At 38.6% G+C, this 19,161-nt stretch overlaps 3 protein-coding genes across 6 annotated transcripts in view; 2 read left to right on the forward strand and 1 right to left on the reverse strand.

The window, feature by feature from the left end:
• The first annotated feature begins 785 nt into the window (after positions 1–785).
• Positions 786–2,336, forward strand: eIF4E3 (eukaryotic translation initiation factor 4E3). Its single transcript, XM_068292951.1, has 5 exons — positions 786–1,324; positions 1,389–1,463; positions 1,537–1,636; positions 1,702–1,789; positions 1,855–2,336. Exons 1-5 carry the CDS (start codon positions 1,059–1,061, stop codon positions 2,013–2,015), a joined length of 690 nt encoding a protein of 229 aa, XP_068149052.1. The 5' UTR covers positions 786–1,058; the 3' UTR covers positions 2,016–2,336.
• Positions 2,337–7,204: 4,868 nt separating this feature from the next.
• Positions 7,205–8,822, reverse strand: LOC137579308 (uncharacterized). Its single transcript, XM_068293036.1, has 3 exons — positions 8,559–8,822; positions 7,773–8,494; positions 7,205–7,693 (listed from the first exon to the last, which is right to left on the reverse strand). The coding sequence occupies exons 1-3, from the start codon at positions 8,734–8,736 to the stop codon at positions 7,421–7,423; spliced, it is 1,173 nt and encodes a 390-aa protein (XP_068149137.1). The 5' UTR covers positions 8,737–8,822; the 3' UTR covers positions 7,205–7,420.
• Positions 8,823–9,928: 1,106 nt separating this feature from the next.
• Dscam4 (Down syndrome cell adhesion molecule 4) overlaps positions 9,929–19,161 on the forward strand; it is a 49,196-nt gene continuing 39,963 nt past the window's right edge. For 3 of the 4 annotated variants that reach the window (XM_068292981.1, XM_068292983.1, XM_068292985.1), the window contains exon 1: positions 9,929–10,303. The gene's annotated coding sequence lies outside the window, so the exon portion shown is untranslated. The remainder of the gene's footprint in view (positions 10,304–19,161) is intronic. The other variant, XM_068292982.1, reaches the window with a different exon arrangement.

Here is a 19,161-nt window from a genome sequence, read left to right on the forward strand (position 1 = left end):
GCCCCAAAGCCACTTTACCCCGAACGTATGTATGTATGTATGTACCACCGGCAGCTCCACATATTTTATTATCTGCAACGATAGGAGGAGGTGAAGGAGGAGTCAGCAAGACGGAGCTGGAGCCGGAGCCGAAGAGGAGGACTGTCGACTGTCTGTGCAACAAGGCGCAAAACTTAAGCGGCGAAGACAAATTTTTATTGCCACAAGCCCAAGTCGATTTCGATTATTGACTGCAGGCCAAACTGTTGCACACACACACACACACATGCGCACAGAACTGCTTCTTGTCTGTTGCTGGCTGTCGTCTTCCCTCATTTGAGTCACATTTTATTATTTTTGTGCATTTATCGTATGGTTTGGCTAGAGGCTAGGCTAGTCTAGTCTAGGTTGGCTTGGCATTTTATTTTATTAGCGTGACATTTCAATTGATAGACACAGACACAGTTTGTGGCTGCAGCGCCATTGTGTGTATGTGTGCTTGTGGTTGGACCCCCACCACCCAATTCCCATATATCACTCTCTTACCACTTGTACTCCAACTGCAAATGGAGTTCGAATAGTTCAGGATCGATATGATAGTATTTCCTTATTGTCTATGCAGCACCATGACAAATCATTCGCGGCCTCAAGTGTTTTCAATGTGTTCAGTGTTGGGCAATTAAGAAGTGTTGCCATTAATGTGGAAAAACAACAGTATGGCCACACTGTGGCAATTGAACCTTAACGCGTTGCTTGTCGTTATCGATTATCGATTAAGATCGGTAATTAAAGCCCTCTTCTTCTTGTTCTTTTTTACATTTTATGGTTAAGTAGTCCTTGGTTTTAATTTCGATTTCGCAAATTTCAACATCCTTCAGCAATATTTGTTGTCCGGCAGTATAGGTTTTACTCTGACGGTGCTAACACAATATTCATAAAAGTGTTAATATTTCGAAAAAAAAAGTTTCACAAAAAAAAAAAAAAAAACATAAAACTTAAACTGCAACAATCAAATAAACTGCCCCCAAAAAAGGAAAAGGAAAAAAAACGATTGAAGGAGGAATCTACAAATAATAATTATGGTGTACACAGGTTACAAGCGCGTTGCGTTGATGCCCAGTCCAGAAGGATTGCATTACTACGCTGATGAGGGAGAAGAAGAAGAGAGCCACGCACTGCAGCCATCGTTCCATCGGGTTGTCAGCCTCATTGACTACGAGGTGACCGTCAAGCATCCATTGGAACATACCTGGACGCAATGGCATTGGGAAAACGATCGTAACAAATCCTGGATTGATATGCTGATCGAGGTGACCAGCTTTAACACTGTCGAGGATTTCTTCAGGTTGGTCCCGGATATATCGATTGATGGAATTCAATGATTTCATAGATTCATTTCATATATGCAGTGTCTATTACATCATAAAGCCACCGTCTGATTTGAAGATCTTTAATGATTATATGGTTTTCAAACAGGGAGTGCGGTAAGGTTTAGTTACGATTAATACTAAAACTTAAAATTTGATTCGATCCATTTTGTTATTGGCCACTCTGAAGTCCGATGTGGGAGGATGAAGCGAATAAGAATGGCGGTCGCTGGATAATGCTGTTGGAAAAAGCCTCCAAGTGCTTTATCAATAAGATGTGGCACGATTTGGTTAGAGGCTTTCATTGTATATCCCAAAAACTCAAAACTGGTCTAATAGTAGTTTCCTATTGCAGCTATTGTGCATTCTTGGCGAGTGTTTTCACTACTCTGATCAAATTTGTGGAGCCGTCATTAATGTGCGTAATAAGGCGAATAAGTTATGTAAGTATCACCTTTTTTATTAAAAATGAATAAGGGATTGAATTTTTCCCATTGAAATTAATTAGCTCTTTGGACAAAGGATGCGGCTAATGAACAGGCCATTCTATCGATTGGACATCATATGAAGCAATTACTTGAATTAGGCGATATGGAGATACAGTATCAAGCCCATAAGGATGCCATGGTACAGCATGGGCCCAATTTGAATGCCATGTATAAGTTGTAATACTCGTAACTTGCCGGACTCCGACCACTGTGTTGCGGCGTATTTTGGAGTCGGAGTCTGGACTCATAATTATTATTTATTTGTTCAATCTTCATCTATCTCGAGCCATCGTATATGCTTAGTTCTGGGATAGAAATCTGCATATACGATCGTCTCGGATCAGATAAAGTAATCGCGCAACCCCCAAAGTCCCACCCCCGCAAACACCCACCCTAAACGCAAGTGTTCACACACACACATACACACACACACACATATATATATATATATATATATATGAATATTTTATACAGAACCTTATACACCAAACTCGAGATACCAACATGAACAAAAGAAAAAAAAACAAATAAAACAAAAAAAGAAAGAAACGAGAAAAAAAGAAATATATATAATATAAATAAAAAAGCAAAGCAAAAGCTTTCCACGTCTGTGGAAACACAGCATCTGTTCTCTCCTCACGTATCCCCCTGAGCCTGGCACTCGCTTTATGGCGATTATCGTTTGCGCCATCATTTCTCCTTTTCCTTAGCGCTCTATTCCTGGTCTCTGATGTGGCGGCGAGTGCTTATGAAAGGAGAGAGTATGCATGTGTGTGTGTGTGGCAGGAGATCTTCACGTCCTCCCCTCGGCTTTTGTGTTTATGTTTGAGTAGCGAGCAAATTGTGACCAATTTATGGAAATATGTTGTGTATGGGGGATGATGGTGAGCCAACCCCATGCAAACCGTCCGAATCAGACTTACACCCACAAAACGCTCACACACACACACACACGCATCCACACTTTGATATGATTTGATTGTTGTAATTTGTAAGGATTTGGCTTCTCTTTCTTGTTTTTTTTTTTTTATTGTTTTATTGAATTATGAAGTGGTATTCACTAAATGACAAGAACGTGATATACTAGCTTGGCATAGAGCATGGAACTGTCGCGTGTGTGTGTGTGTGAGGGCCTCGTGGTGTTATCCATGACATGACCATGACTTTAGCTGCCAGCGATAGCGGTGACATATCTCCTCGACCCGTCTCCATTTCATGCCGTCGTCGTTTACCTCCACTTGATGTTTTAATATGAACTGAATTCTTGGGCGAAAACAAATGCATGCAGTTATTTGGTTGGCTAACGTCAATTGATATGCCAACACGTACGTGATAAAAGGAAAAGAAGCGAGCAAAGCAGTCAGGTAAGTGATCCGAGTGGAGAACAGGACAAATATTTCTCACAGTTTGCTATGTGTCACACAAACACACACACACACACTTGCACATAGTTCTTAACATGTTTTTTTTCTTTTGCCAAAGTTTGCGTTTTCGGAAACTAATAATTTAATAAACAAAAATAATTTGAAACACATGAGGAGGAAAACTCACAAGCATCGTTCATAATTGGGATGGTTCTGGAAGGGTAAGATTGTCTATGGAACATCAGAATTGTCACAAATTCAATTAACTTTATTAAATTTATTTTCCTTTCTACGAATTCAAGGATTTGACGTGCTTTGTCTCATGTTTTTACAGAGCCTACAAATTTAAAACAAAGACCAGAGGTTCGGGTATCAACATACAGAGAATGATAATTATTTAATTTAAATTTTAAAAGAGAATCATTATTGTATTCATAGATAAGTTTACCATGGTTGTTTGTCTGTATATGGGGTATTGGGTAAATGTAAACTCTGGACACATCCTTGCAGGATAAGCAACATATCCATGGCAGTAGTGGCTAGCAAACTAATGTGGATTCCTTTTGTTTTTTATTTTATTTCCTTTTTTGTTTTTTAGTACATTTTTATTAAATGCAAGTTTAATTGAAAAAGCGCTGACTTTGCGGAGGACCTGGTTGTGTTACTGTTGCTTTTTGCCTGGTCGCATCCTGATGGTGCTGCTGCTGTTGCTCGTGCTCCTGCTCCTGCTGGTCCTGCCTCTAACCGCTGCTGTGGCCGTTGTTGCTTTAAGAGTCAAAGCCTGTTGCCATTTTAATTAAACAAAAAGCGTAAAATGTTTGACCATTTTGGTCATGTTCTGTTTGTTTGTTCTGTTCCGTTTGTATCCTTATCCCTGGTCCCGGCCTGGTCTACCCAGTCCCGGCCGAGGCTGTCCTGTAGTGTCCTCTGTCCTGTCCTGTTGCCAGCTATCCCCCCAATTGTCTTTGCCACGTAAATTTTCTTTGCCAACAAGCACGAAATTGCTTGCCTCTCGCCTTTGTCCCTCTCCCCCGTTGTCGTCATACATAGTACTCGTCCTTGGATCCTGGTGTCCTGTTCCTGGCTCTCTATCTCTCACTCTTTGGCTCTGTGTGTGTGTGTGTGTCCCTTTTGCGTTGCAAAACAAATTAATTGTCTGTTTTTCGCATAAACTTTCTCGGTCTCCAGTTCCAGTTCCAGCTCCATGCCTTTGCGGTTGCCTTTTGTCGCGTCTGTGCAATTTTCAGCGCTCTGTTTGTTGCGTAAATTGCGACAGAATTTTGCTGTTATTGCCCTTCCTTGGTGTCTTACGCTGCTTTCAGCCAACTCTACGCATCGCTCCTTGTCTTGTCATCCCACTGGCACCACTCAAATTTCACTTCGCCTTCGTTTAGCTCATTTGCTGCACATCAGTTCTTCTATTCTTTTTATTTTTTGTTTTGGTCGCCCGTTCCACTGCTGGTCATAATTCAAATGTAATTCAACTGGCAGCCCAGGACTTCACTTTTCCCCTGTCGCTCATAATTATTTTTTGATTAAACTTGCTGGCCATGACCACAGTTTGAAGATTTTCCTTTTATATTTCACCCGGACTAGTCATTTTCCTTTTCTGGACAAGCAGAGAAAATTGAGAAAATTCTCAAAAGAAGCTTACTTACAGAAAAAAAAAAAGAGAAGAAAAATAGTCTATTTGCTTGGTTAAAGACTTTGTAAAGGAAATTTTTAACTTGAGTTAGAAAAACACAAAACTGCTAACAAAAATATTCAATTAAAAATAAAAAAAGGAATATTTTAGTTAACAAAGTATTAAACAAATTGTTGAATTTAAAACTAAATCTAAACTAATTTCAATATTTTAGTTTTAGATGCAATTCGTTCCCTAAAGTATGCAACCGACAGTCCACAAATTCCCGTTATGATTTTTGGGAACTTTTGGCCACTTAGATAAGATAGGAAATTTTTTAAGTACCTTGGTTTTTATTTTTAAGTAGAGTTTTCATTTGCGAAGCACTTTGTTACCCCATTTCACATCCCTAGATCTGCCGTTGCCTGGAACATTCTTCCTTGTATATAGGATATTTTTTTGCCCTCTTGGCATTTTCTTTTTTTATTATAAAATAATTTCACACTGTGCGGGACTCATTATAATTTCAATTTTTCCCCTCTGACCTTTTAGTGTTTTTGCTTTGTTTTCTTTTTTTTTTTGTTGTTGTTGTTGTTCTTCCTTTTTGTTTTAATTTAAGCTTAGGCACATCATTAACTCCCCCCGTCCCAGGCCGCTGCACATTTTACGACTCTCAATGAGAGAGTTTATGATTTTGTGCTTTGCCTGGCTCCATCGTCTTTATGGATTTCGTTTTATGAATTTGCATTTCAGCTTCAATTCATTTCCATTGGCAGTGTCTGTGGCTGACTGGCTAGATGTCTGTCAACTATGAACATTTCTCGGCTGACTGGATTTCGGTTGGTCGAAAGGCGAGAGAAATACAATTAAAATAACGAATATAATACCTATATCACCAAATTATATAAACACAAATACATATATATGTATATATATATGTATAATACATACATATATACTCTTCGTATATTACGTTATTGGATAAATGCAATAATAATTTCTCGATTGCCAATCAAACTGAAACATTTGACTACAAATTAACACAATTAACACATTTCAGAACGAATTCGTTTCCTTTTTGAATACCCTTACAGAAGAGAGAGTATTATAAAAAATAGGTGAACTATATTTAGATTGACATTTCAAGAGTATAACATTTTCAGCACGCTCTATTATTTAATTTTCAGCATCTTTGGACATAAAAAACGATTTTTTTGATAGAAATTTTTGTGAATTTGTATTTGGACATTTGTCAAATTTCAACTTTCAAATGCAATTAAAGGCATTTGTATTGAAGTTGCATGACGATAGCTTTAATTGGGGCGAGATGAATCAGAAAAGTGTCCAAATATACATACAAAAAATACCATTTATTTGTATGTGTTTGCACATATGTACATACATACATATGTATCCTATATGTATGTATGTATGTACATATATAAATTTATACCCGTATAAAGCCTTCTTTTTTGAGAGCGCGCGCGAATTTGCATTTAAAAATAATCACAACATAAAAAAACTAGTTAAAAGTTGACAACAATGAAATGTCAAAAGCTTGACAAAAAGTTTACCCACCCACGACCATCCTTCCATATAAATATATACATAAGCGAACCTGGCAACTCTGAAACTTTTTTGTGTCTTTCTGTTTTAATGCGACCCGACCGACCCTTTTACCCCTTTTGTTTTTATTTTATGGGACTGTGACTGTGTTTGTGTCTCTATGTGTGTGTGTGTGTGTGTGTGCGGGTGTCCCAACAATAACAGCAAATTTTTCTAAAATTTCATGCCGCTCCCACCACTACCTCTGCACCACTTTAAGCTGAGCCGGGAACCCCACCCATGCTATTTGCAATTTAACTTTTTCCACAATGCCACGCGGGACGACGCCGGGGACGAAGGAAGGAAGGTGCTCGTAGGTCCACGTAGCCCAGTCAGGCTTTAGTTTTTAGTTGGCTTTTATTAACTTTTGTCTCTTAGCTCTTACCCCACTCAGTCCGAAGCCTATGAAACATGTGCGGGAACGGATTGAAGGAAGGGCCTTCTAAATGCAACGACATTTACTTAAATCTCTATTCTGTAATGGATCTTTTAATGAAAACATATAAGGGACTAACTAGAAGAGGCCTCGGGTTCTACTATGGAAGAAAACACAAACTAAATACTGGACATCGTGCTTCAAAAACACCCACGTCTTCAATATGAATAAAACTATAATGTCCCTCTTTCATTCGTAATGCGGTCCTGGGTGTATATGCTGGTTTTCGTTCTCAGACATTTCCACTTATTTGTTGGCATTAAAGTTGCACAATTACTGAGATTTGACACTAAGACGATGGGTTTTTGGGGTATACAAAATTCCACACAACACAACAGAACGACTCAGCCAATTTTCAGTTTTTACTCAAATTTCTGAAAACAAAAACAAAACCCAACAAAAGCAATAGCAACAATGTTGTTAAGGGAATAAAGTTGTATTTATTCTGTTTGGCTTTCCTCTGCCACCAAGTCCTGCTACCTCTCTTCTTCACTTGCTTGCCATGCTCCTCCTTCTACCACCTGTTTCGGTCAATTTAACTTTGAAGACTTGCAACTTCAAATGCTTCGTCGTCGTATACGTGAACGTACGGAAGTTGGTGGAGTTACTGGTGCTCGCAAATTTTCAAGTGATCGATTCAAGCGACACGGGGTGGGTGGTATATACCTGATGCGGAAATACTGATAGATAACGTCAACGCTAATTACGTTAAACTGCAATGCATTAGACAGCATGGTATGGATTTCTTGGGCACATTTCTGTTGTTCATCAGTCACAGCGTTAGTGGAAACAATAGCACATAAATTGCGAGATAACTGATGACCGAGGGTCTATAAGGGATTGCAAAAATTGAATACATTAAGCCAATACATTTTATAAGTATCTATATATAAAAGTGGTATATCTTACCGCCACCATTAACTCTGCAACTGTCATCCTCATATAGTCGATTCCGCGGTCTTCAATGGTCAAGAAATATCCGAACTTAATTACAGCCGGCAAAGCAAAGCGATAACAACCATGATTGTATAGCATGCGATATAACATCACTGACATATTTAGACCACGAAGCAAGGTGCCTAAATGGGCATATTGCCATTTGGGAAGAAGAACTGCCCAATCGGCTGGATCTTGATGACTGCTCAGATGAACCATGCCATAGGCCAACCATTTATATTGTGTGGGTGGCTTGAAGTATGGCGGCAAGAGTATACTGTTTACATCGAACTCTAAAGCCAAAACAAAATCGAAGCGTATGCAAATCATTTCATTCTTCTCACGTGATGGAGAATGCGGTCCTATACGTGCTTCGGCCACCAATTGATGAACAAACGGTACGTTATAATTGTCAGTTAAGGCTGTATAGCTCAATTCGAATAGAACGCCGGATTGGCCCAAAACGCTACCAATATGGGCAACTACTTGATTCATTTCACTCTGAAGCATTAAGTTAATGCAATGCGGGTTCAAAACATTGCCACAGAAGAACGGATGAATGAAATTTGGACGACCTAGGCGAACGGTGCGCTCCTTCTCTTTGAAAACTGCATGCACTGCCATGGGCAGACGTAAGGGCAAGAACATGTCGAAGTGCAGCGGCATGTCCAATTCGGCATGATCCATATAGGCAGCTGATTGGAAAGATCAGCGAATGATGTACAGAATGAATGTATGTATATAAGGGGCTTCGCTTACCGGTTTTATGTAGATTGCGCATGCAAGTTTGAAATAGAGAACGGTTCAACGTGAATACCTTCTGAATGGAACCGCAAATGGTATGAACATCGTTGATAAAATAGCCATGCGGTCCCATATCATAGCAATATAGGAAAGCTATATCCTCCATAGTAGACACAAATTGTAGCTCAGTCATTATGCAAACGTTTCAACTGCCGACACAAAAAGAAATGAAAGATTCCTGCTATATACAGTCACTTGTCAAGTCACAGTTCAGTGTTGGACATGGCCATTTTTAATGGTAATAAGTATTTGCGAGTCGTTAATCAGCACTTAAATAATCGATAGGCCACGAAATGCCACGTTTTTTGTCTTTGTGACAAAAAAGTTGAATTTTAAAGTATTTATATATTAACTTATTTGTTTTTCGTTTAGATTACTTCGAACAAACCCATTTCCATCGAAAAATCTGTAAAATAGGTAAAGTGATTATAAGACTTTACCCAAAGAAGAAGAATTAATATGGAAATTGCCAATAAGAATGGCAAACATTTTTAAGGTCGTGACAGAAAGTTCCATGTGAAATACTTTTTGGTACTTATTTGTCAATACTGATAAGTAACTGCATCTGAGAACATCGTTTCAACACTACAACTCGAGTAAAAAACGAGGTGACTAGGCAAAATGCAAATACATATGTACATATGTACATACATATGTACATACATACATACATGGATGGAAAGCCCTTCTGGTGATTTTACTATACAGTACAACAAAAATAGTCAATGATCAGCTGGGTATATTTTGCCACAATAAGTCTCAAGAAACGTTTCTTTTTTATGTAATCTTTGTTTTATTTGATTAAGAAATAAAGGGATACTATTTATTTTCAAGATAACAACGAGAAACGCTGCCTCGCAATTTTCGATCGTTGTGACAGGATAGTCAAAGTTATGTACCTTTCTACATACATACATATGTACATATGTATACATATATGTACATTACATATGAACATACATACATACATATGTAAGTACATATATTTATGCCTTTGTACATTTGTATGTAACGACAATAAAGTGAACAGCATTGCCAGCATTCACATTGCAGGTACATTGATCAGTTCAATTGGGCGGGCAGTCAAATGGCCATGCCATGAATGAATGAAACTCCAAATAGCATCCAATTACTACGAGTTTTACTACGTTTCATGTTGTGCTGCACCCGCTCCAACCCGCTGCTTAACCATTGTCGTTCAGATTCTGCGCAGTTGCACACAGCATCCACCGAGCGACTATGGCAACCTAAACCTGGCATCCATATAGCCATCTAGAAAATGCGTTGCCCAGCTCAACGTGAATTCAGTTGCTGTTCGACGTTGCTCCTGTACGGTTCTTGTCTGCTCCTATTTTTTTTTTTTTGCCCTGAATACAGCGACAAGTATAACGGTTCATTTTGTAAGTGTGGAGTGTGCCAGACACACACAGCGAGAGAGGGAGAGAAGAGAGCAAGCGAGCTAGCAAGATTGAGTTTGTTTGTGTTTGAGTAAGAGAGAAAGACAGAAAGCGAGTCAGAGAGAGAGAGAGAGAGAGAGAATGAATAGGAGTGTGATGGAGAATTAGAGACACCGTTATCAACAATTGCAGTACAGTGTGCAGCAAGCAAGCAAGAAGAGAACGCGCCGCCGCAGTTATCGCAGTTACCGTTACCGTCAATTGCAATTGAGAATTGTGTACGAAAGAGCATGCAAAAGGCAGGTAAAGTGCAACAACTACTAGTGAAGCGGCAAACGTGCGTGCCGTGTAAATAATAAAATATATATGTACATACATTCATATATTCAATTTACAGTTACAAAGGTGTGCATGGTGTGTGTGTGTGTGTAATTGTGTGTGTGTTTGTGTGTATGGTAAGGTGTATACGCCGTGGAAATTGCAGTGTAAAAACACAACAACAATAACATCAGCTCAAACTCTTGCCGGCTTCCGTTGCCGTCAAGACAACGCGCCGCCAAGTATGCAACGCTAAAATTTTCGCTGATAAAGTTGTGTCCTAATGAAAGGTGCTCCTCGTTTGGCTTTCTAGTTTACTTCACATCCCACCTTACTCGCCTCCCCCCGCCCTCTTATTGCATGCTTGCAAATTGAAAATAAATTGAATTGCAACAACGTGCTAAAATCGAGGCAGCAAAAACTTAACGTTTCCTTCTTTTTTCGTTGTCCTCTTTACATGAACTACTACTACAAACATGCATACATATATGGCAACGTGGAAAAGTGTTTTTTGAATGGAAATTTCGTTGTTTTTTTTTTTTTTTTTGTTATATTTTTTAATGTTCTTGTTGATGGTCTACTTAAGGTGAAATAAGTGCAAAGCAGAAGCAAATTTGATTTGAATATTAAACAAATTTCACTTAGGAATAAAATTACATTTTTTTTAAAGTGAATGCAACAAAGAAAGCGACGGGAATATGATTTAGTGAGTGGGTTGTAAGTATTTGAATTTGGTGTTCCTTAAAGTCCATAACAGAGTTTAGTGAAATTCTTGTAATCCTATTAAATTAAAATGAAACGTTTTCCTTGAATGAAAGTCATAGAATTTTAATGATGATTGCTAATATGTATGTTGAACGAACATTTCTTATGGAATTATGGCAATATTCTTTCCCTGTTCTTGTTGCTGAAACCTAATATACATAGAAGCTTATGTGGTAAGCACCTCCACCACCAAGCCAACTCACACCTTGCCTCATCAATAACGCATATGCACACACTCGCAATCACACACACACACACATGTGTTTCCTGTCAGGCAGCTGGCACTGCTTAAGTGGCTTCCTTCAAGGCACAATTCCCCCTTTTGGTTTTGGTTTTTTTTTTTTTTTGTGCTGTGACAAACCTGAAGACACGTTTAGCAATACTTGGCTTTGTGCTCGTCAGGATTTTATCCTTCTTGTTACATTTTTAGCTACTCCTCCGCCTGCTCCACCCCTATAGTCCATAGTCACCCTTTTGCCTAATTGCTGCCTAATTGTTTGACATTTTCTTTGTATGGCATTTGTGTTTTATTTCTGTTTTGTGCTTGGAATATGAAATCGTGCATATAAAATAAAGACCGGCCGGTCTTTTATCCACAAGAAAAAAGCACGAGAGGAAGAGAGAAAGATGGAGAAAGGGAAAGATAGAGACAGCAGAGAATGAACGACATAAACTGGCTGGACCTATTGATTTTATGAACGAAACTGCAAACCTCGTGCAACTAACTATTTTTGGCTGTAGCAAACACGTAAGGTAAGGAGGGATAGAAAGGAGGATACGAGGAGTAGACTATAAATTCCGTGTCTGTGCCGGCATATACAACACATGCCCAACTATATATAGCTTTTAGTGCAACTGTTGTTGCTGTTGTTGTCGTGTTGTTGATGCTGCTGCACACACAAAATTTATCGATTGCCGCATACACACATTCAAAAACGATGGCCAAAAGGGTGTAGGTGGGGGAGGTGAGTGGAAAGATGTGCAGATGCGAAGCGTCGGCCAACTGGTTGTGGGAATGTCGCATTAGTTTATGCTTCTGTTGCTGATGTGTAGTAAAAATTCGCTCGTATTTCATGCGTTTTACAGCGGAAGTGACCGATACAAACACACATGCACCATACACACACACACACACGCACACATACTCACATTCACATACACATTCAAAATGGCCGCTCCATGTGCGTAGTAGTTGTAGTAATAGTAGCCTGCAGTTGCCGGTTTTTTGGTTGATTTAAATTTTCGGTCATTGTCGTTCTCTTTCTCGCTCGCTCACTTTGCTCTTTCTCCATCTCTTTCAATCTATCTCTGCCTTACTCCCACTCTCTCTCTGTCTCTCTCCTTCTCTCCCTTTTTCTCTATCTCTCTCTCTCTCTACTTCTGTATCTTTCTCTATAGGCTTATGTACTCTTCCTGTTCAGTTATTTACTGGCCAGTTACTACAATTGATGCTGCTGCTGCTGCAACAGCTGCCCGCAGTGCGTATACGCAATTTTTGCTTTTGGTGAATTGTTTTACGCTGCGTATGCGCAATTCGCCCTTAACAGGGACAACAAGGAAATAAAATAAAAATACAAACCCAAAGCAAAAAGAAACAAACTTTAAGTTTCACTTTTTGTTTGCTTCCTCCTCCAATCCCATCGACGGAACAAATCCATCATTTTTCACAAAAGTCACGTAGCAGGAACATTTAACCCAGAGAATAAGAATGTGGAAGAAGGAATAGAAAGCGAGAAACAAAGAAAAGGGGTGCCTCAAGATGTGGCATTAAAGTTTCTCTGTGGGAAATTAAGAAATCACTTTCCCTGCCTTTGGTCCACACACACACACACACAGCCTTACCCACACCAATTCGCTCACACACATGCTAAAGACGCTTGCAATTTCTTTTTAGGACTTGGCTTATATTTTATTTATGCCCCCCTACTGACGAGATCTGGATAACCTGAACCTGGCCAACTTATGTTGGCTTATGTTTATTTATGCTGGCAAGCATTTTTGTTTCTATATTATTTCTTGTTTGGTTGTTGTTATTGTTGCTGCTGCTGCTGTTGATATTCTTGCCTCTTTTGATTGGCGTGTGACATTTAAAACGCGGGTTGGCACATTTTGAGAATTATTCTTAGCAGGGTCGATGCCGCGTGATTGATGTGTTTGCTGCGTATATATAGAAGATGGCAGGATGATGCGATTGGGTCTAAAAACGGTGCCAGCATTTAATGGAGATTAAAACAAAAAAGTTCGAGATGATTGTTTGCCTTTTTGGATGGGCATATGATTGACATGGCCCAGACCTCTAAGCAAAAGCGTTTTAACTTAATTGAGAGTAACTATAGTTATTAGAGTTGATCATTTTTCCGTTTCAATATAATCTTTAGACTTGTTTGAATTATAAAGCTAAAAAACTGAAAGTAAAACATGCCGACGGCTTCACCAAAAGGTCAAATATGAAGATATAATTTTAAGAAAGTTTTAATCTCATGAAGCCAGAATTCAGACATCATTATTCATAGAAAATTCAATTGATGTCCAAATTCAATATGAATTCCTTTGACAATGACAAGCTCTTTGCACAGTTTATTTAGAAATCTATAAACAAAATATTTGCATATTTGCTGAAGACTTTTTCATCATATTTTCTGCAGACGGTCATTATTTTGGCACACTTTTCACCGCAAAACTCTTCAGACTGTAATTTCGGCAATAACCTGAACTGAATTTACATAAATATGCAATATATTTTAGACGGATTTTCTTTCATTTTTTCATTCATTTTTTTTTTCGTTGTTTTTTTTTTTTTTTTTTTTTGTATGTTTTCTAGACTATTTTACTTAACCCAATATTTTGCTCGTTAGTCATAAAGAAACAAAAGACTAGCAAAGCGTGGCTACCATAGTAAAAGGCAAGGAAAAATCACTGAACAGGGAGTAATAAGAGCAACAACACAGCAGCAGCAGCAGCAACAACAACGACAACAACAACAGCAGCAAACGTGTTGGCATCAGCTGCTGCTATGTGGAAAAGTTTATGACTTTAGACCCATTTTGTGTGCACAACCTCTGCCCATCCAGGCCACTATACTCATTTTCCCCCTTTTTCCCATACACAAACACACACACACACACACACATACACACAGACATTCTTGGTCCATGGTGAACTCAATTCTTTTTTGTGCAGTGAATCACAGTCTGGACCTGGTCTTACCTTGGGCCCAGTTGGTGGTGCTGTAGCTGTGGCTGTTGCTCTGGCTCCTGTTCTTAGTGTTTTTAAATGATTTTTATGTGCACTTCAGAGCCAGAGCAAGCAATCATCTTGCCATCTCATTCTATATCTTTATACTTCTCTGCGCCTTCTTTTACTCTTGCGAAAAAGGTATTATAATGTTGGTCACTTGATTTAGCCCCGAAATGTATGCTATATTTTTCTTCAATCACCCTCATGGTAGACAAGTTTATGAAATTTTTTGTATTTTCTACCAATTGGTTAATTCAAAATATATGTTGGTCGGTTTGAGTTATCTTTATAAGTAAATACTTGCGGGTTTGACAAGTTTTGAATGAACTCTAGCATCGAGCTGTTACTATTGAGAAGGTTTAAGAACATATCGAATTCGGCTAGTTGATTTTAACATTCATTGCCTTTTTTTCTGTTTTATATAACTTCTTTGGCTTTTCATTTCACAGTGTGTTATGCATTTTCTGTTCTGTTCTGTTTGTTTGGTACTTTATGCTTTTGTTTTATTGATTTTCTTTTCTGGTGTCGTTTTTTTGTTGCCTTTTTTGCCTGTTTTGTCTCGTTTGCATTTAGCATTTGTTTGCGGCTAGCCGGTCGGCCAGTGTGTTACAATGCAACAGCTACAGACGACAAGCCGCCAGCCAGCGAGCCGGTTAGCTATCACAATCCTCTGTCAGCCGCCATCATCTCTACCACAAACCCAATCCTTTGTTTTCATGCCGAGATTCCCATGCAGTACTGCTGGTTCTCTTTTGCATTCTATTGATTTTTTTTTCCACCAGAGCACTGTGGGACGCCGAGCCGTTTTTTGAGCACTTTATTCAAAAATATATGATTTATAATAATTTTCAGTCTCATTACATTGCGTGAGGTAATAAATATATTTTGCAATTATTTTTAGAGAAAATGGGCGTGGCATCTCGCTTCCACGGCGAAAAAACCGTATTTTGCCCAAAAAAGTATGCAAAGTATTTTATCAAACACAATACTTTTCATACAACCGTTATGATTTTAATAATTTCTTTAAATTTAGGGCCAAGATTCATAGAAAAATCTAGAAAATGTTCCTAAAGTTGATCAATATCATTATCAGCATAAGTAATACAGACACTTGAAGCAAGCAACTGCTTCTGTCGGCCGCGGAATTGGTTAAATGCATTTGGAAGCTTTTTTGTAAGCTTAAAGAGAAAATCAAGGGTTCGGAATGTCCATTTTTATGCGGAAAGTGTTTTTAAAATCTGCGATTCTATTGTTTTTCTTGGCGTGAAGGTTTGGCTTATATGTATAGCAACCAGCAACCTTGTAAAATACCTTTCCGCTTTTAGTAGTAAACCTTATTTTCTGATTCGTACTACTCTTTGTGTGTGCATAAATGAGACATTAAAGTCGCACAAACAATTTTTGTACTGTTATTGGAGGTATTCCCTATTATTCGAAAGGTCGTATGCATCTGCCATCTAAAAGATTGAACTTAAAAATATCCAAATTGGTCCTATATGTTTTGGTGCAATAAAAAAAAAAAACGCCTTGTATTCAATTATAATTTCGCATCTAACACACCTGGAGCACTGTACACTACATGCGCCTGCAACCTATGAACATTAACTCGATATGCTTTATTCCTTAATCGTTTTTTCCTGCTATATTAAAATCTCGTCCATAGCAGAAATTTGAGGTTATTCGCTAAAAAGTTAAATTGCAAAAAAAGTGGTTATTTGTGGACATTGAGACTTTTATATTTTACAAAGAATTGATTATTCTATCCAATAGTAAAAGTTTTAAACTGCACACTGGTGAACATTTTTTTTAAACTTTACCTAAAGTTAAGATTTCGTTATAAGTTTTGTTTTTGCGAGTTGCTCAGAATGACACAAATTTTAAGGCACACACCTAAACTTGTTACAAATTAAATATATTTACACATAGTACAATCCCGACTTTTTCAATTGCATCAACAGTTTTATCAATAACGTTCTTCTTTCAAAAGTTATATACACTCAAAGTGAAGCAACAATTTGCAATAAACGGAAGGGAATTCATTCTGTTCCCAACACTGGTTTTCAACAATGTTTTTCTCGAAAGTGTTGAAAAAATTTGAAAAAGCGAGTATGCAGAAATATGCATTGATGTTCTACCTATAAAGTGGCATCAAAACATTTCGATTTCATTAACTTTTAAAAATTGACTTAAGTGCTCAAAAAACGGCTCGGCGTCCCTATGTGCAGAGGCGCCATAAAAAGTCATTAGTGAGAAGGAGAGACCGAAAGAAAGAGAGAGAGAGAGGAGCCTGGGCCTGAGCCTGAGCCTCAGCCAGGGGTTTGGCATCCCCGACTCTCGAGTGCATAATGGCACAATTTAAATACGGCGACGGCTCTCTGCATCCATGTGAATGAACCGTGAACTATGCCCAGTTGGCTGAATGCAAAAAAGGAGGCACGGTCCAGGGTTGAACTTTAAGCATTAGTCTTTATATGATCTAAATGGCACATGGATACGAATACGAATTGGAAGATATTATTATTAGAGAATCCCCTTAGCAGTTGCCTCAAGTAAGGCTTAGCTAAAGCATTCTAAATTAGCTTTTTGTGTGAATGTTCAATTAATTGCCCTCTGTTCTTATCTTTGCTATCTGTTTGTCGTAATCGGGTTAATAACTATTCATAAGTTGCCGGTTCATTCTGCTGCCAAAGCAGCTAAAGTATATCATTTATCTTGGCTATATGTATATCCAAACAAAGATTTTCTATTTGCTCACGGAAAACAATAAACTAAAAGCCATTTTCTTTCCTTTTCATTTTTTTTTTTTTTTTTTTTGATTTATTGCCTCACGTACATATTACGACGAGGTGGCAGAAACCGTAGGAAAATAGAATATGGGGAGAAAAGAGAAGTAAAATGAACTCGCATCGCATGCAACAAGCGAAACAGATTCAAACTGTTGCCTCCCACCCCTGACCAACCCCCCACTTGAGCTATAGACATGATAGAAATCGATGGCGTAATGATTATCTATTAAAATAAATCACGTATTTGGCAGACGTTGGCAGCTAACGGCGGCAAACTTGAGCCAGTCGGTATCCATGTCCAAGCTTAGAGCCGAGAGAGCCCAAGCCGACGGGGGCCAACCAAGTGTTGAAGTCTATAAATTGCATTTGTCTTACTACATGTACAACCCATCTGGTTGACTGGCTCACTGGCTGACAGAGAGACAGACAGACTGGCTCTGGCAATGTGTTTGTCTAGTGCCTCAGAGGCAACCTTTGGCTAGAATAGCCGACTGAAAATTGTCACAGACAACGTTAAGTGTAATATAAATAAATCGAACTTGACTTGAAGTGTTTAAGCCGTAAAGGGTACCAGTGCGAGAGTGCGTCCAAGTCCAAGACAAATGATAACCAACCAAAAAGAAAGAAAAAGTTTCAACTTACTCCAAAGGAAAGCATAAGCCATAAGACGTAACCGAAACCCGCTTACCAAGCGGATGGCAAATTGCATTTGTCCATCTTATGGCATGTCTTGGGGCATGTCTTTGAGCATGAAGTGCTTTGCAGAGTTCCTTCTTTCTAGTATTCCCTTCTCAATAAAGTCAGAAATACAAACATCTGCTAGTAATTATACATAACTCAGCATATTCAAAGTGCATACACTCTTCGGCATGGCTTAGATTTTTCCATTATATTCCACGCCCAGTACTTTGTGTTATGTTTGAAGCTCAGTTTTGAAAAACACAAAAATTGCATTGTTAAAAGCTGCTTAGGCTTGCAATTTTGATATTTTTTGCTGTCGCACTTTAAACTAATTGCCAGCAATTTAGCAAACGTTGGCAGTGCAATGCGGCGTATGCGTAATATTTATGCTTTGTCTCCTTTACTCTGCTGCCATTGCCGCTTACCGCTCTTGTTGGTAGTGATTTTGCTGCTTCTGCTGCTGCCGGTGGTGCCATGGTCATGCCCAGTGCGCACATTTGCCGCATAATTGCCAAGTCATGATTTTTTACACACCAAGAAGAGCAAAAAAGAAAGCAACACAAGAAAAAGAAGAATATAAAAAGTATGTAGGAGAAAATAAACGAAGCATTTCAGTTGCCCCATCAGGCTTCATCCTCTTCGTTTTTTTTCTTCTTGCCATATTTTCCATGCCTGTAAGTTTCCTGATGATATTCGCACTGGGCATAATTTCCATGTTGCTTAAGCGACATTTTGTTGCTGTTGTCGGTTTTTTTTTGCCGTTTGTGTTATTCCCTTCTGCAGTCCCTTTTTGACTTTTACTTTATCGTTATTGACAGTTTTATATGTTGTCGTTTTTGTCAGTTCTTTTTTTTCGTGTTCGTTTGTTTGTTTCGGTTTTGTGCTTTTCATCTGTCCCTTTTGCATAGTTTCAAGTTTCGGCAAATATCGCATTTTCATTTTAGTTTTACTACCGCACCTTAGGGAATTCCTGCTGTTTGGAGCTAGTCACGGGGAAAGTTAATGTAATGTCAAGCAGCCAATACAATGACTATAAGAGTCCTGCCACACACACATACTCATACACCCACCCATCTCTCACCCATACGTGTTTTAGCATATTTTTGTCATATTTTGCATCCGTCAGATACTTAGGGGCGCAAAAACTTTAGCTTCAGCTGAAGATGAGGATGTCAGCACTTCAGTTGGCAACTTATGGCGCTCCAATTTCGCGCTGATGCATAATTTTTCTTCTTCTGGCTTTTCTATTTCATTTTTTCTCCTTCTTCGCTTTTTTTCTTCTTTTTTTCTTGCACCCGCTTCGCATAAAAATGCGCTCAAAGGGGCGCAAAAGTCAAACCAGGAAAAAGAAAAAGGAAAATATATCGCAACTGC

This window comes from Drosophila tropicalis, unplaced genomic scaffold, assembly GCF_018151085.1.
Source record: "Drosophila tropicalis isolate 14030-0801.00 unplaced genomic scaffold, ASM1815108v1 contig_694, whole genome shotgun sequence".
Lineage (NCBI taxonomy): Eukaryota > Metazoa > Arthropoda > Insecta > Diptera > Drosophilidae > Drosophila > Drosophila tropicalis.

Excerpts from the sequence above, each read along its gene's own strand:
- eIF4E3 (XM_068292951.1), top strand. The coding sequence starts at position 1,059 with ATGGTGTACACAGGTTACAAGCGCGTTGCGTTGATGCCCAGTCCAGAA. Across the intron at positions 1,464-1,536 it reads GTTTTCAAACAGGGAGTGCG|TCCGATGTGGGAGGATGAAG; the intron begins GTAAGGTTTAGT and ends GCCACTCTGAAG. Across the intron at positions 1,637-1,701 it reads ATAAGATGTGGCACGATTTG|CTATTGTGCATTCTTGGCGA; the intron begins GTTAGAGGCTTT and ends TTCCTATTGCAG.
- LOC137579308 (XM_068293036.1), bottom strand. The coding sequence starts at position 8,736 with ATGACTGAGCTACAATTTGTGTCTACTATGGAGGATATAGCTTTCCTA. Across the intron at positions 8,495-8,558 it reads GCGCAATCTACATAAAACCG|CTGCCTATATGGATCATGCC; the intron begins GTAAGCGAAGCC and ends CTTTCCAATCAG. Across the intron at positions 7,694-7,772 it reads TTGCAGAGTTAATGGTGGCG|ACCCTCGGTCATCAGTTATC; the intron begins GTAAGATATACC and ends AATCCCTTATAG.